This window comes from Hippopotamus amphibius, chromosome 1 (assembly GCF_030028045.1).
Source record: "Hippopotamus amphibius kiboko isolate mHipAmp2 chromosome 1, mHipAmp2.hap2, whole genome shotgun sequence".
Lineage (NCBI taxonomy): Eukaryota > Metazoa > Chordata > Mammalia > Artiodactyla > Hippopotamidae > Hippopotamus > Hippopotamus amphibius.
The window spans coordinates 185836501-185850022 of NC_080186.1; the positions used below are offsets into that span (position 1 = coordinate 185836501).

General features: G+C 41.3%; 1 protein-coding gene across 1 annotated transcript in view; it reads right to left on the bottom strand.

Moving 5' to 3' along the window:
• REEP5 (receptor accessory protein 5) overlaps positions 1-3370 on the bottom strand; it is a 41441-nt gene extending 38071 nt beyond the window's left edge. The window contains exons 1-2 of the mRNA XM_057737619.1: positions 3127-3370; positions 2363-2456 (exon numbers count right to left, since the gene is read on the bottom strand). Of these exons, the coding sequence (XP_057593602.1) occupies positions 2363-2456; positions 3127-3244 (212 nt within the window). The 5' untranslated portion in view covers positions 3245-3370. The remainder of the gene's footprint in view (positions 1-2362; positions 2457-3126) is intronic.
• Between the last annotated feature and the right edge of the window lie 10152 nt (positions 3371-13522).

Consider the following 13522-nt stretch of genomic DNA (forward strand, 5'->3'; position numbering starts at 1 on the left):
CTGCACCCCAGACCAATTGCATCAGAATCTTTGGGCATAGGGCCCAGACATCAGTACTTTTTAAGGCTCTTCAGATAATTCCAAGGGGAAGCCAAGGCTGAGAAGCACTGTTTTAGTGAAAAATCCAAGCACCCATAGAGACCAACCTTCACTTAATTCCCTTATGATAATAGGATCTTGTATTCATTTTAAAGGTAAGAGTTGGGTCTACGAAAAGGAGGCATCCTATAAATAAATACTAATCTAGATACTCTATTTCCTGAATTTTTATTTGTCATTAAATCCCCTTTATTAGATTTTTAATACTCTTTCAAGTCCTATTAAAAAGTACTACAAATGTGACTTTGCCTCAGAATACTCAGAAAAGAAACTAAAGTGTGTCTATTTAGAAGAATTCTAAAATATATAAAACCCACTTACCTGAACTACTCAGAAACATGACCATCTCTACTATTTCACAGAATTCCTAGCAATAGACAGGGACATTTAGCTTCTTGTAAATAAGAAGAGCCAATAATATTCAATTAACTATGTAGAAAATGAATGAAAGAATGACTTCAAACAAATGATAAAAAACTGAGATTGACTTGCTTGAAATTATTTTAAAATATGACTTTAAAAATGGCTCCTGCTGGAATTAATTCACTAGGTCAAAGAAAAGCATGTTCAAGTTCTGTCTGCCTTTAGTCACACCCACTTCCACACACAAGGATCTACATATTCCACCCAGAAACAGATTTTTTACTTTTCTAAAGCCCATACCAATGATCTAATCACACCAACAGACAAGGTTCTGTTTCTCACAAGATTATGCACCAAATGGCACTGATGTAGAAAAGACTTTTTTATGCTCTTCAGTATTTTTATATTTATTTATTTATTTATTTATTTTCTCTTCAGTATTTTTAAAGATCCATAGTCTTCCCTAGTTCAAAACAATTCAAGTAGCTAGGCAGTTACTAAATGTGATCAATAACATCTAAAGCACAAACTTGAAAAATGCTTCAAATCTTTATCAAAAGAACTCTTATGAGTAGAATACACAAACAGAAGACAAGTAATGTTCTACCTGGTTATTTTGTCCATTATCACAGACACAGTGATGTGGGAGCCATTCTGAATCAGTGTTGCCTACAAACTTTCTATCACACCATGTATTATTTTATGGAGGACTGCTATTCTTATAACTTTTTCATTGATCTGAAAGTCAAACCAGTTTTTCTGGTCTGTCTTCAGAATCATTGTGTATACACAAACAGTGTGGATGGTACTTTAGCAGATAATGCTGGAGAGGATCTCCAAATCAAAAGCAAGTAGTGTCCCATATATAGTTAGATTCTTCTGGAGCCATTAAGCATCTGCACCAGACTAATTCAATAACTACTACTTATGTAATTTAGATTTAATTGTTCAAGTCAGAACTAACGTTTTCTAAAACACATTTCCCCTTTATAGTCATGTATTAAATTCTAGCCTGGCCTATGATAGACACAGGTTAATAATGAGTTATTGGTGTCTTTGCCTTCCAGCTGAAATTTTTTCTTCCTTTATTTTTATCCCTATGGTTGAGGAAAGTTGAACACACCAATTCGATGAAAGTAAAACCCACCAGCTTTTCTTGAGAAGAGCTGTAGAGTAAAGCAAAATTCATTTGTGGGGAAGACTAATTCCTATTTGGCTGAATGGAAAAATGAAATTGTAGAATATTATCAAATTAAATACACTATAAAGTAAAAACAGCCTCAACTAGTAAAGTCAGATCGTAATCTGATGATTCATTTGTAATTTAGATTAATTATATAAATGGGTCATTTATATAACGAAGAAGATATATTAGGGACGTATTTTATACGGTATGTTTTTGTTTTTATACCAGGGTGTTTCCTGTTTGCCTGTAATAAGTGGTCAGCCTTTTTCATATCAAGAAGCCAAAATTCTCCCTAGTGTCTGAAATAACATTAACTCTGAATTAAGGAAGCTCTAATTGATGGGGTTTTACTAGGTACATAAATATAAGGTTAAATACACGTTGATATAATTATTAGAGAGAAGGAATCGGTTCTCTACCCACTGAGATCTCCCCAAGTAAATGTTGACTTTGTCTGCCTTTCATATGTGCAGCTGTTAGAAGGCACACACCCCTGCCAGGATAATCTGATGAAATATACATTTCGGCTAGTCATTGGGAGATAAGGTGTCACGTTAAGGCTCTAAAATGTGTAACCTAAAGCAATCAATTACTACTTTCTGATCTTTTGACCAGTCTCCCAGGGGAATGGCGATGTACAGTAACTAGGACAGCTCTGCATGGGCAAAGGGGAATGAAGGCAAGGAAGGGAAGGTGCCAGGGAGAGACACTTACGAGACGTACGCTGGGTAACCAAATCCTATCAGGTTGCAGAGGAGAGAGGCTCCATAACCGAACACCAGATACAAAGCCACCAGCCCGATGACACCTGTAGACACGAGGAGAGAAGCGGGTCGGGTGGCACACAGGCACTCCAACCAGGCAGCCCCCGCCCACACGGCAAGGCTTGGCCTGTTCTAGGCGATGGAGGAAAACAAACCGCACCAAGGCTGAGCCTGCGTCTTCTCCGGGCTTTGCCTTCGATCTGGGGATACCGGGCAGGCCCCACCTTTGTGCCCTTCCTTCCACCGTCCCTCCCGCGAGGGGCCCCACGCTGTGCTGCGCACCAGCTGGAGGAATCCCACTTCCTTCCCCGAGGGTCTGGAGAGGCCGGGATTCCCGCGCCTGCCCGCGCCGAGCTCCGTGGAGGGTCTGGCTAGGACCCGGTACTCCGCCACCGGGGCCGCGCGCCCTCCCGCAGGGGCCCCCGCAACTCGGCGCCAGCCCTGCGCGCGGCCACTAGCACTCGGCGCTCTGCCGCGGGACAGACACGTCAGCGCCGGCCTGTCCCCACACCCCGGGCGCCCCGCCGCCAGGCTGCCTCCGGCGAGGTCTCTGGCCCCTGGCCTGTCCAGGCGGCCAGTTCGGTCCCCGAGGATGCCGCTCGCCCAGTCTGCACCGACCCCGCGGTCCCCGCTGGCCTCCCCAGCAGCGGATGCGATAGCTGCTCTCGGGCCGGACAAACGGCAGGACCCCATGGGCCGCGCCTCCGCACTCACCGAGTGCGATAAAGCTCCGGTTCACGCCGGTCTTGGCCTCGAGCTTGGCCAAGAAGTCAGTCATGCAGTTCTTCTGATGAAGGAACTGGTCGAACCTCTGCCTCATGGCTGCAGACATGGCGGGGACCGTAGTGCCACCGCCGCCCGGGGCTGCTTCTAGTGCCGGGTGTCCGCAGAGCGGGGTGACTGGAGCGGGGGGCGGGCGAATCGACGCGTCCCTCCGCTCCCTCCCTGCATCCCTCTCCTCGCCCCGCCCACCCGCACCGCCCCCTTTCCTTCCCCCGCCCTTGCTTTGCGCCACACCCGGGGCGGCGGCCAGAGCAGCTGCTGCTCGGGGCTGCGGGGCCGCGGGGCCGCGCCCACCCCACCCCACACCCGCCCCCGCTTCTGTTAACTGGGTGAAGAGAGGCATGTGAGCTCCTTTCAGAAATAGGACTCGAAATGGGATGGAGAGGAAGAGGCAAGCGGCATTGTTGCTCCCACCTACAAAGTAGTGGGACTGGTTTGATGTACCTTCGCTGGTGTGCTAAACCTAACACATTTTAATTTATTTTATTTTATTTTATTATTTTATTTTATTCTCCTGGTTTTTTTTAAGCTCTTTGTTGGAATATAATTGCTTTACACTCTTGTACCAGCTTTTGAAGTACACCAAAGTGAATCAGCTGTATGTATACATATATCCCCATATCCCCTCCCTCCTGCGACTCCCTCCCGCTCTCCCTGTCCTGGCCCTCTAAGGCATAACCCATCATCCAGTTGGTCTCCCTTTGTTATACAGCAACTTCCCACTAGCTATCTGTTTTACAGTTGATAGTGTATATATGTCTATGCTACTCTCTCACTTCCTCCCAGCTTCCCCTTAGCCCCGCCCCCCCAACCCCGCATCCTCCAGTCCATTCTCTGCATCTGCATCCTTATTCTTGCCCTGTCACTGGGTTCATCAGTACCTTCCTTTTTTTTTGCTTCCATATATATGACTTAGCATACAGTATTTGTTTTTCTCTTTCTGGCTTACTTCACTCTGTATGACAGACTATGGGTCTATCCACCTCATTATATATAGCTCCATTTCATTCCTTTTTATGGCTGAGTAATATCCCATTGTGTATATGTGCCACATCTTCTTTATCCATTCAGCTGTTGATGGGCATTTAGGTTGCTTCTATGTCCTGGCTATTCTAAATAGTGCTGCAATGAACATTATGGTATATGTTTCTTTTTGGATTATGGTTTTCTCTGGGTATATGCCCAGTAGTGGGATTACTGGATCATATGGTAGTTCTATTTGTAGTTTTTTAAGGAACCTCCAAACTGTTTTCCATAGTGGCTGTACCAACTTACATTCCCACCAACAGTTCAGGAGAGTTTCCTTTTCTCCACAGCCTATTCAACGTTTGTTGTTTCTAGATGTTTTGATGATGGCCATTCTGACTGGTGTGAGGTGATACCTCATTGTGGCTTTGACTTGCATTTCTCTAATGAGTAGTGATGTTGAGCATCTTTTCATGTGTTTGTTAGCCATCTGTATGTCTTCTTTGGAGAAATGTCTATTTAGGTCTTTCTCCCATTTGTGGATTGGGTTATTTGCTTTTTTGGTATTAAGCTGCATGAGCTGCTTGCATATTTTGGAGTTTAATCCTTTGTCCATTGATTCGTTGGTGAGTATTTTCTCCCATTCTGAGGGTTGTCTTCTTGTCTTGTTTATGGTTTCTTTCGCTGTGCAAAAGCTTTTAAGTTTCATGAGGTCCCATTTGTTTATTCTTGATTTTATTTCCATTATTCTAGGAGGTGGGTCAAAAAGGATCTTGCTTTGATTTATGTCATAGAGTGTTCTGCCTATGTTTTCCTCTAGGAGTTTTATAGTGTCTGGCCTTCCATTTAGGTCCTTAATCCATTTTGAGTTTATTTTTGTGTATGGTGTTAGGAAGTGCTCTAATTTCATTCTTTTACATGTTGCTGTCCAATTTTCCCAGCACCACTTATTGAAGAGGCTGTCTTTTCTCCATTGTATATTCTTGTCTCCTTTGTCAAAGATAAGCTGCCCATATGTGCTTGGGTTTACCTCTGATTTCTCTATTCCATTGATCTTCCTTTCTATTTTTGTGCCAGTACCATACTTTCTTGATCACTGTGGCCTTGTAGTATAGTTTGAAGTCAGGAAGCCTAATTCCATCAACTCCATCTTCCCTTCTCAAGATTGCTTTGGCTATTCGGGGTCTTTTGCGTTTCCATACAAATTGTAAGATTTCTTGCTCTAGTTCTGTGAAAAATGCCGTTGGTAATTTGATAGGGATTGCGTTGAATCTGTAAATTGCTTTGGGCAGGAAAGTCATTTTCACAATGTTGATTCTTCAATCCAAGAACACGGTATGTCTCTCTATCTGTTTATATTGTCTTTGATTTCTTTCATCAGTGTCTTATAGTTTTCTGCATACAGATCTTTTGCCTCCTTAGGCAGGTTTATTCCTAGGTATTTTATTCTTTCTGTTGCAATGGTAAATGGAAGAGTTTCCTTAATTTCTCTTTCTGCTTTTTCGTTGTTAGTATATAGGAATGCAAGAGATTTCTGCACATTAATTTTGTATCCTGCTACTTTACTAAATTCATTGATTAGTGCTAGCAGTTTTCTGGTAGAATCTTTAGGGTTTTCTGTGTATAATATGAAGCCATCTGGCCCTGGGCTTTTGTTTGTTGGGAGATTTTTAATCACAGTCTCAATTTCTGTACTTGTGATTGGTCTGTTCATATTTTCTATTTTTTCCTGGTTCAGTCTTGGAAGATTTCTAAGAATTTATCCATTTCTTCCAGGTTGTCCATTTTATTGGCATATAGTTGCTTGTAGTAGTCTCTCATGATCTTTTGTGTTTCTGTGATGTCAGTTGTTACTTCTCCTTTTTCATTTCTAATTCTGTTGATTTGCGTCTTCTCCCCTTTTTTCCTGATGAGTCGGGCTAGTGGTTTATCAATTTTGTTTTTCTTCTCAAAGAACCAGCTTTTAGTTTCATTAATTTTTGCTATTGTTTCCTTCCTTTCTTTTTCATTTATTTCTGATCTGATCTTTATGATTTCTTTCCTTCTGCTCACTTTGGGGTTTTTTTGTTCTTCTTTCTCTAATTGTTTTAGGTGTAAGTTTAGGTTGTTTATTTGAGATTTTTCTTGTTTCTTGAGGTAAGACTGTATTGCTATAAACTTCCCTCTTAGAACTGCTTTTGCTGTGTCCCATAGGTTTTGGGTTGTTGTGTTTTCATTGTCATTTGTTTCTAGATTTTTTTAATTTCCTCTTTGATTTCTTTAGTGATTTGGTTGTTTAATAGCATATTGTTTAGCCTCCGTGTGTTTGTATTTTTTACAGCTTTCTTCCTGTAATTGATGTCTAGTCTCATGGCATTGTGGTCAGAGAAGATGCTTGATATGATTTCAATTTTCTTGAATTTACCGAGACTTGATTTGTGACCCAAGATGTGATCTATCCTGGAGAATGTTCCATGTGCACTTGAGAAGAAAGTGTATTCTATCGTTTTTGGATGGAATGTCCTATAAATATGAATTAAGTCAAAATGGTCTAATGTGTCATTTAAAGCTTGTGTGTCCTTATTTATTTTCTGTTTGGATGATCTGCCCATTGATGTAAATGGGGTGTTCAAGTCTCCTTCTATTATTGTGTTACTGTCGATTTCCCCTTTTATGGCTGTTAGCATTTCCCTTATGTATTGAGGTGCTCCTTTGTTGGGTGCATAGATATTTACAATTGTTATATCTTCTTCTTGGATGGATCCCTTGATCATTATGTAGTGTCCTTCCTTGTCTCTTGTAATAGTCTTTACTTTAAAGTCTAATTTGTCTGATATGAGTATTGCTACTCCAGCTTTCTTTTGACTTCCATTTGCATGGAATATCTTTTTCCATCCCTTTACTTTCAGTCTGTATGTGACCCTTGGTCTGAAGTGGGTTTCTTGTAGGCAGCATATAGAAGGGTCTTGTTTTTGTATCCATTCAGCCAGTCTGTGTCTTTTGGTTGGAACATTTACTCCATTTACATTTAAGGTGATTATTGACATGTGTGTTCTGATTACCATTTTCTTAATTGTTTTGGGTTTGTTTTTGTAGGTCTTTTCCTTCTCTTAACCTAAGACATTTTAAATCTAAAACCTGAAATTCATGACCACCCTGAAAGAACTCTTTGGTTACAGACCTGTTTTTCCTTTGTTGCTGGTACTTGACATAGTTTTTCTCACTTACAGATAGTAGTCTTTTTGAAAACACCCTTAAAGAAACAGGGGTCAGACTTCCTAGGTGGCGCAGTGGTTAAGAATCTGCCTGTCAGTGCAGGGGACACAGGTTCGAACCCTGCTCTGGGAAGATTCCACATGCCACGGAGCAACTAAGCCCGTGCGCCACATCTGTTAAGCCTGTGCTCTAGAGCCCGTGAGCTACAACTATTGAGCCCACGTGCCGCAACTATTGAAGCCCACATACCTAGGGCCTGTGCTCCACAACAAGAGAATGCACTACAATGAGGAGCCTGTGCACCACAATGAAGAGTAGCCCCCTCTCACAGCAGCTAGAGAAAACCCGTGTGCAGTAACGAAGACCCAATGCAGCCAATAAATAAATAAAATAAATTAATTAATTAAAAAAGAAAGGAAACAAGAGTCCTTCTCTGGGGACACCATTTCCAAGAAATGTGCTGCACTACAATACTTAAACCATTTCACGGTGGGCTTGACATTTGCTTGATATCTGATACCATGGAAATGTTTCCAGACCTCAGCCGTGAAGACAGTAGTATGCAGTTGCCTACAAGAAAAATTACCCTGCAGAAGGTAAGTCCAAATCTTTCGGCAGGACTTTCACTTTGCTTCCTTGAGAGTGTTGTGCTCATGCCCTTCCTCCTAAATTTAGACTCTTGTTATCTGACTCCTGTGATTTGCACCCTGCTGCAGAGTTTTCCTCATTGCTTAAGCTGCAGAGGCTTTCCATTCCTTACAGACCAGAGCTCTGATTCCTTAGTATAGCATTCACTGGCCCTGTGCACAAACTGAACCCCAACATTCCTTCTTTGTCCTATGCAACCCCTCTACTCTTTCTAATTGACTTTACGGTACTGCCTTCCACTTCTGCAAAAAGCTACCTTGCGTACTCTTAGACTTTTCCTTTTGTGCCAATTCTCCTTCCTTATTTCTTCCCCATGTTACCAAGTCCAAGCTCGCTCTGCTTGCCACAGAACAGGCCAATGAATTGGAGATGAGGTGTTGAGGCAAGGAATATGACTTTATTTGGAAAACCAGCAGACCGAGAAGATGGCAGACTAATATCTCCAAAAACCTTCTTAACAGGGTCTGGGTACCAGTTTTTAATAGAATCAGAGAGGGAGAGACAGGGAAGTAAAGTAAAAAGGGTTATCAGTCTTGCAAAACAGCTCCTGGAATGGCTAGCCTCTAGGAAGGGATATGTTAATTTCTTCTTCTCTGCAGCCATTCACAGGTGGTCAGGGTTGTCTGAGGCAGGCCATTATTTATGATCAAAATAATGAAAGCAAAGGTTAAAGTCAAAGAAACAGATCCAACGTGGAGTCCAGTTTAGCTCTTCCCTGTTGCACGCAGGTCTTAGCTCAATTCTCTCAGTAGTCCCATCACAATCCAGCCAAACCAATGACCAAATTAAACAAACAAAAAGTAAATAAGTAATAGGATTAGTGTGTTAACCTCCCCTCTGAGGTGTCCATTTCTGTCTTTGTACCTACAGTCAGTTCTCAGTGTGGCAGCCAGTTGGAATATTTCTAACATATGGGTCAAGTTGTGTTGTCTTTTTGCTCTTAACCCTCCGGTAGCTTCCCATCTGCGGAAAGAATGGCCTCAAGGTCATCGATGATGTGTGTGGTTCATCCTTCTCTCTCCTAATTTCATCTCCTATTTCCTGCTTCCTTGCTGTGCCTCAAACAAGCTGAGCCCACTCCTGCCCCTGGGCTTTCACTTTTCTTCTATCTCAGTGGCTCTCAACCAGCAGTGATTTTGTCCCCCACAGGACATGTAGCAATGTCTGGAGACATCTTTGGTTGTCAGACAATGGTCACAACTGGGGTAGCAGATGTTACCCACCACTACTAGCATCTAGTAGGGACGCTGCTGAACATCCTGCAGTGCACAGGTCAGCACTGCCACCCCCAACCTGGCAAAGACTAATAATCCAGCCCCAAATGTCAATAGTGCTGAGCCGGGGAAACCCTTCTCTATCTAAAAGCTCCAGATAAGCACTTAACTGTTTCCTGTCATTCATCAGGTCCCTGATCAAATGACAAATCTGTGAAGCCCTCTCTGATCCAGAATTGCAACACCCAATGCTCTCTAGCCTCCGTCTTGCTTTATTTTGCTCTTATTACTCTCTGACATTCTATGCATTCTACTTTTTGTATTTTTTTTTCTTTCCCCACTAAATTATGAGATCCACAAAGGTCAGTATTTTTGCGTGTTTTGTTTACGTCTGTATTTCAAACACCTTGAAGAGTGCCTGGTACTTAATAGGTGTTCAGTAACTATTTGTTGAATTAATGAATATCTAACATGCATTGTACTACTCAGTATTCTGTTACATGTGCTAATTCACTTAATCTTCACAACAGCGTGGGGTGGATACTGTCTATTTTATTCTCATTTAAGGCAGGGAAATGAGGTATACCACGGTCTCAGAATTGATAAATGTCAGAGCTAGAATTCAGACAGGACTCTTACCCCTCAAAATACTGCTGATGTGGGTTGAATTGTGTCCCCTGCAAAAAAGATAAGTTGAAGTCATAACCCCCACCTTATTTGGAGGCAGTCTTTATAGAGTTAATCAAGTTAAAATTAGGTTGTTAGGATGGGCTCTAATCCAATATGACTGGTGTCCTTATAAAATGAGGGAATTTGGATGCAGAGACAGACATACACAGAGGGAAGATGATGTGAAAACACATAGGGAGAAGCCAGCCATCTCCAAGCCAAGGAGAGAGGCCTTTCCTCACAGCCTTCAAATGAAACCAGCTCTGCTAACACCTTGGTCTTTGACGTCTGGCTTCCAGAACTGAGAGACAATACATTTCTTTTATTTAAGGTAAACAGTCTGTGGTACTTTGCTATGGCAGCCCTAGCTAATACGTTTAGCTACCAGAATAGCTGAATTTTGAACTTTTGAACCAGTTGTGTGTTTGTGTAATATCCTACTAAGTGAAAACAGTAGTTATTCATTTGTCTGGAAGTCAGGATCATGTTTTGGAGAACTTCAAATGATTCACAATTTGATAGTGTTTGGTTTTTTTTTTAGCCAAGGAACAACATCCTTTTAAGTTAGGTATTCAAATCAGCCTAGATTTTTATCATGACATTTCATATAGTGTCAACATTTGTACTATATCAGCTATGCATGAAATATCTGGAAACATGCAATTCATTTGCAATTTTTATTTTTTTGTAGTATAGTTGCTTTACAATGTTGTATTAGTTTCTACTGTATAGCAAAATGAATCAGCTATATGTATACATACATCCCCCCCCTTTTTTTTTTTGGATTTCCTTCCCATTTAGGTTACCACAGATCTTGAGTAGAGTTCCCTATGCTATACAGTAGGTTCTCATTGGTTATCTATTTTATACACAGTATTAATAGTGTATACATGTCAATCCCAATCTCCCAATTCATCCCATCCCCACCTTTCCCCCTTGGTCTCCATACGTTTGTTCATTCTCTACATCTGTGTCTTTCTGATTTGTAAATAAGATCGTCTATACCAATTTTTTCAGATTCCATATATATGAGTTAATATACAATATTTGTTTTCTCTTTCTGACTTACTTCACTCTGTATGACAGACTCTAGGTCCATCCACATCTCTACAAATGAGTCAATTTCATTCATTTTTATGGCTAATATTCCATTGTATATACGTACCGTATCTTCTTTATCCATTCTGCTGTTGATGGACCTTAAGGTTGTTTCCATGTCCTGGCTATTGTAAACAGTGCTGCAATGAACATTGGGGTGCATGTGTCTTTTTGAATTATGGTTTTTCTCTGGACATACGCCCAGTATTGGGATTGCTGGGTCACATGGTAGTTCTGTTTTTAGTTTTCTAAGGAACCTCCATACTCTTCTCCATAGCGGCTTCATTTGGAATGCTTTTGTATAAATATTGCTCCCTTCTCAGTTTTCTGTGAAGTTAGATTCCAATTTTTTTCTTTTCTCCATCATTCTAACACTAGCAAGATGAGGCAGCCTGGTAAGGCGTAGAGTGTGTATGGAGCACAGCCTCTGGATCCAGCCTGTATAGATGACATCCCAGCTCTACCATTTAGCTGTGTGACTTTGGGCAAGTTACATAAGCTCTCTGTACCTCTGTTCCCTCATCTGCAAAATAGGGGTGACAACAGAACCTATTTCACAGGGTTCTCATGAAGATTGAATGAGTTGCTATTTGTAAAGTTTTTGGAAGCGTGCCCAATGCAAAATAAATGTTTCTTAGATATGTATATGTATTTCCTCTGCGCCACACAGCATGTGGGATCTTTATTCCCTGACCAAGGATGGATACCATACTCCCTGCAGTGGAGGCGTGGCACCTTAACCACTGGACCTCCAGGGAAGTCCCTCTCAAATAATTTAAGAAAGAAAGAAGAAGAAAAAAAAAAAACACAGCTAGATGCTAAAATTGAGATAGATGAATACATAGTTCTTGCCTTTAGGAAATGACAGTAAGGTTGGGGAGTATGGGATCCTTAGCTCCTTCAGGCATCACTACTAAGCTTAGACTCTTTCAGAGATGAGAAAAAAGATGCAGAAGATAAGAGCTCAGCCTTAGGTCTCAGACCGTTCACCTACTCATATTTATGGAGTATATCCTAGGTGCCAGACACTGTTAGACCTGGGAACCAGGCAGACCATGTCTCTGTCTGGAAGGCCATGGAGCAGGCTGGCCTGAAGAAGGTTGACTTTGGAAATTCCTAAGAAGGAAGTCAAACGAACTTGGAATGATGCAAATGATATTACTCTACCCTTTCCCGAGCTAGAGAAGAAAATTCTGCCAGAGACCTATGATCAGGTCACTTTTGTTGTCCACATGCTGTTTCTTCAGGTTAAGATAATTTCTTAATGACTTGAAGTCATTAACATATTTTTGTTCTAACTCTCACATATGATAGAAAGAAGTTGTAGTGCGTAGTTTGCCAGATAATCTCTTTGTTACTCTTCCCCCTCTCCGCATCTGGAGGGTAGACCCTGGCTTTTATTGGAGCCTGGCACCCATGAGGGAGCCAGCCTTCTCAGTCAGGAGGCCCTCTGACCCTGTGGGCACAGCCCTGTTGGCACATACCCCTCCCTCTGCTGGAGGAGGCTAATAGCGACATGTCATCGAAATCAAAATAGGAAAAGACAAAGTAAACAAAACCCGAGGTACAGACTTGCCAGGCGACAGGATGAAAATGCAGAGGCTTAATATAACTGAAGAAAGAGTATTAAAAGAAATCAAATGTAAAGAAACTTGTACCATAATGTTTATTGCAGCACTATTTACAATAGCCAGGACATGGAAGCAACCAAAATGCCCATCAACAAATGAATGGATACAGAAGATGTGGCATATATATACAATGGAATATTACTCAGCTATAAAAAGGGATGAGATGGAGCTATATGTAATGAGGTGGATAGAACTACAATCTGTCATACATAGTGAAGTAAGTCAGAAAGAGAAGGACAAATATTGTATGCTAACTCACATATACGGAATCTAAAAATGGTACTGATGAACTCAGTGACAAGAACAAGGATGCAGATACAGAGAATGGACTGGAGAACTCGAGGTATGGGAGGGGGCGGGGGGTGAAGGGGAAACTGAGACGAAGCGAGAGAGTAGCACAGACATATATATACTACCAACTGTAAAACAGTCAGTGGGAAGTTGTTGTATAACAAAGCGAGTCCAACTCGAGGATGGAAGATGCCTTAGAGGACTGGGGCAGGGAGGGTGGGGGGGACTCGAGGGGGGGAGTCAAGGAAGGGAGGGAATACGGGGATATGTGTATAAAAACAGATGATTGAACCTGGTGTACCCCCGAAAAAAAAAATTAAAAAAAAAAAAAAAAAGAAATCAAATGTAAAAATTACCATGCTTCACTGAATACATTTGAATTACATTTTGTTTGCCTCATTTGTCTTAAACATTTTCTACTGAAAATATGGACGAAGCATTTTATCATGTGTTTCCATTTATCAAACAAGAAGTTGAATTTTATTTTTTTTAATTTCCCCAATTTAAAAAATATTTATTTTATTTATTTTTACTTTCACTACAAAATAATTTATTAAAACACAGCGTCAGCACTAGCCTCCTATATACAAGCACACACACTCCTAACTACCCTAA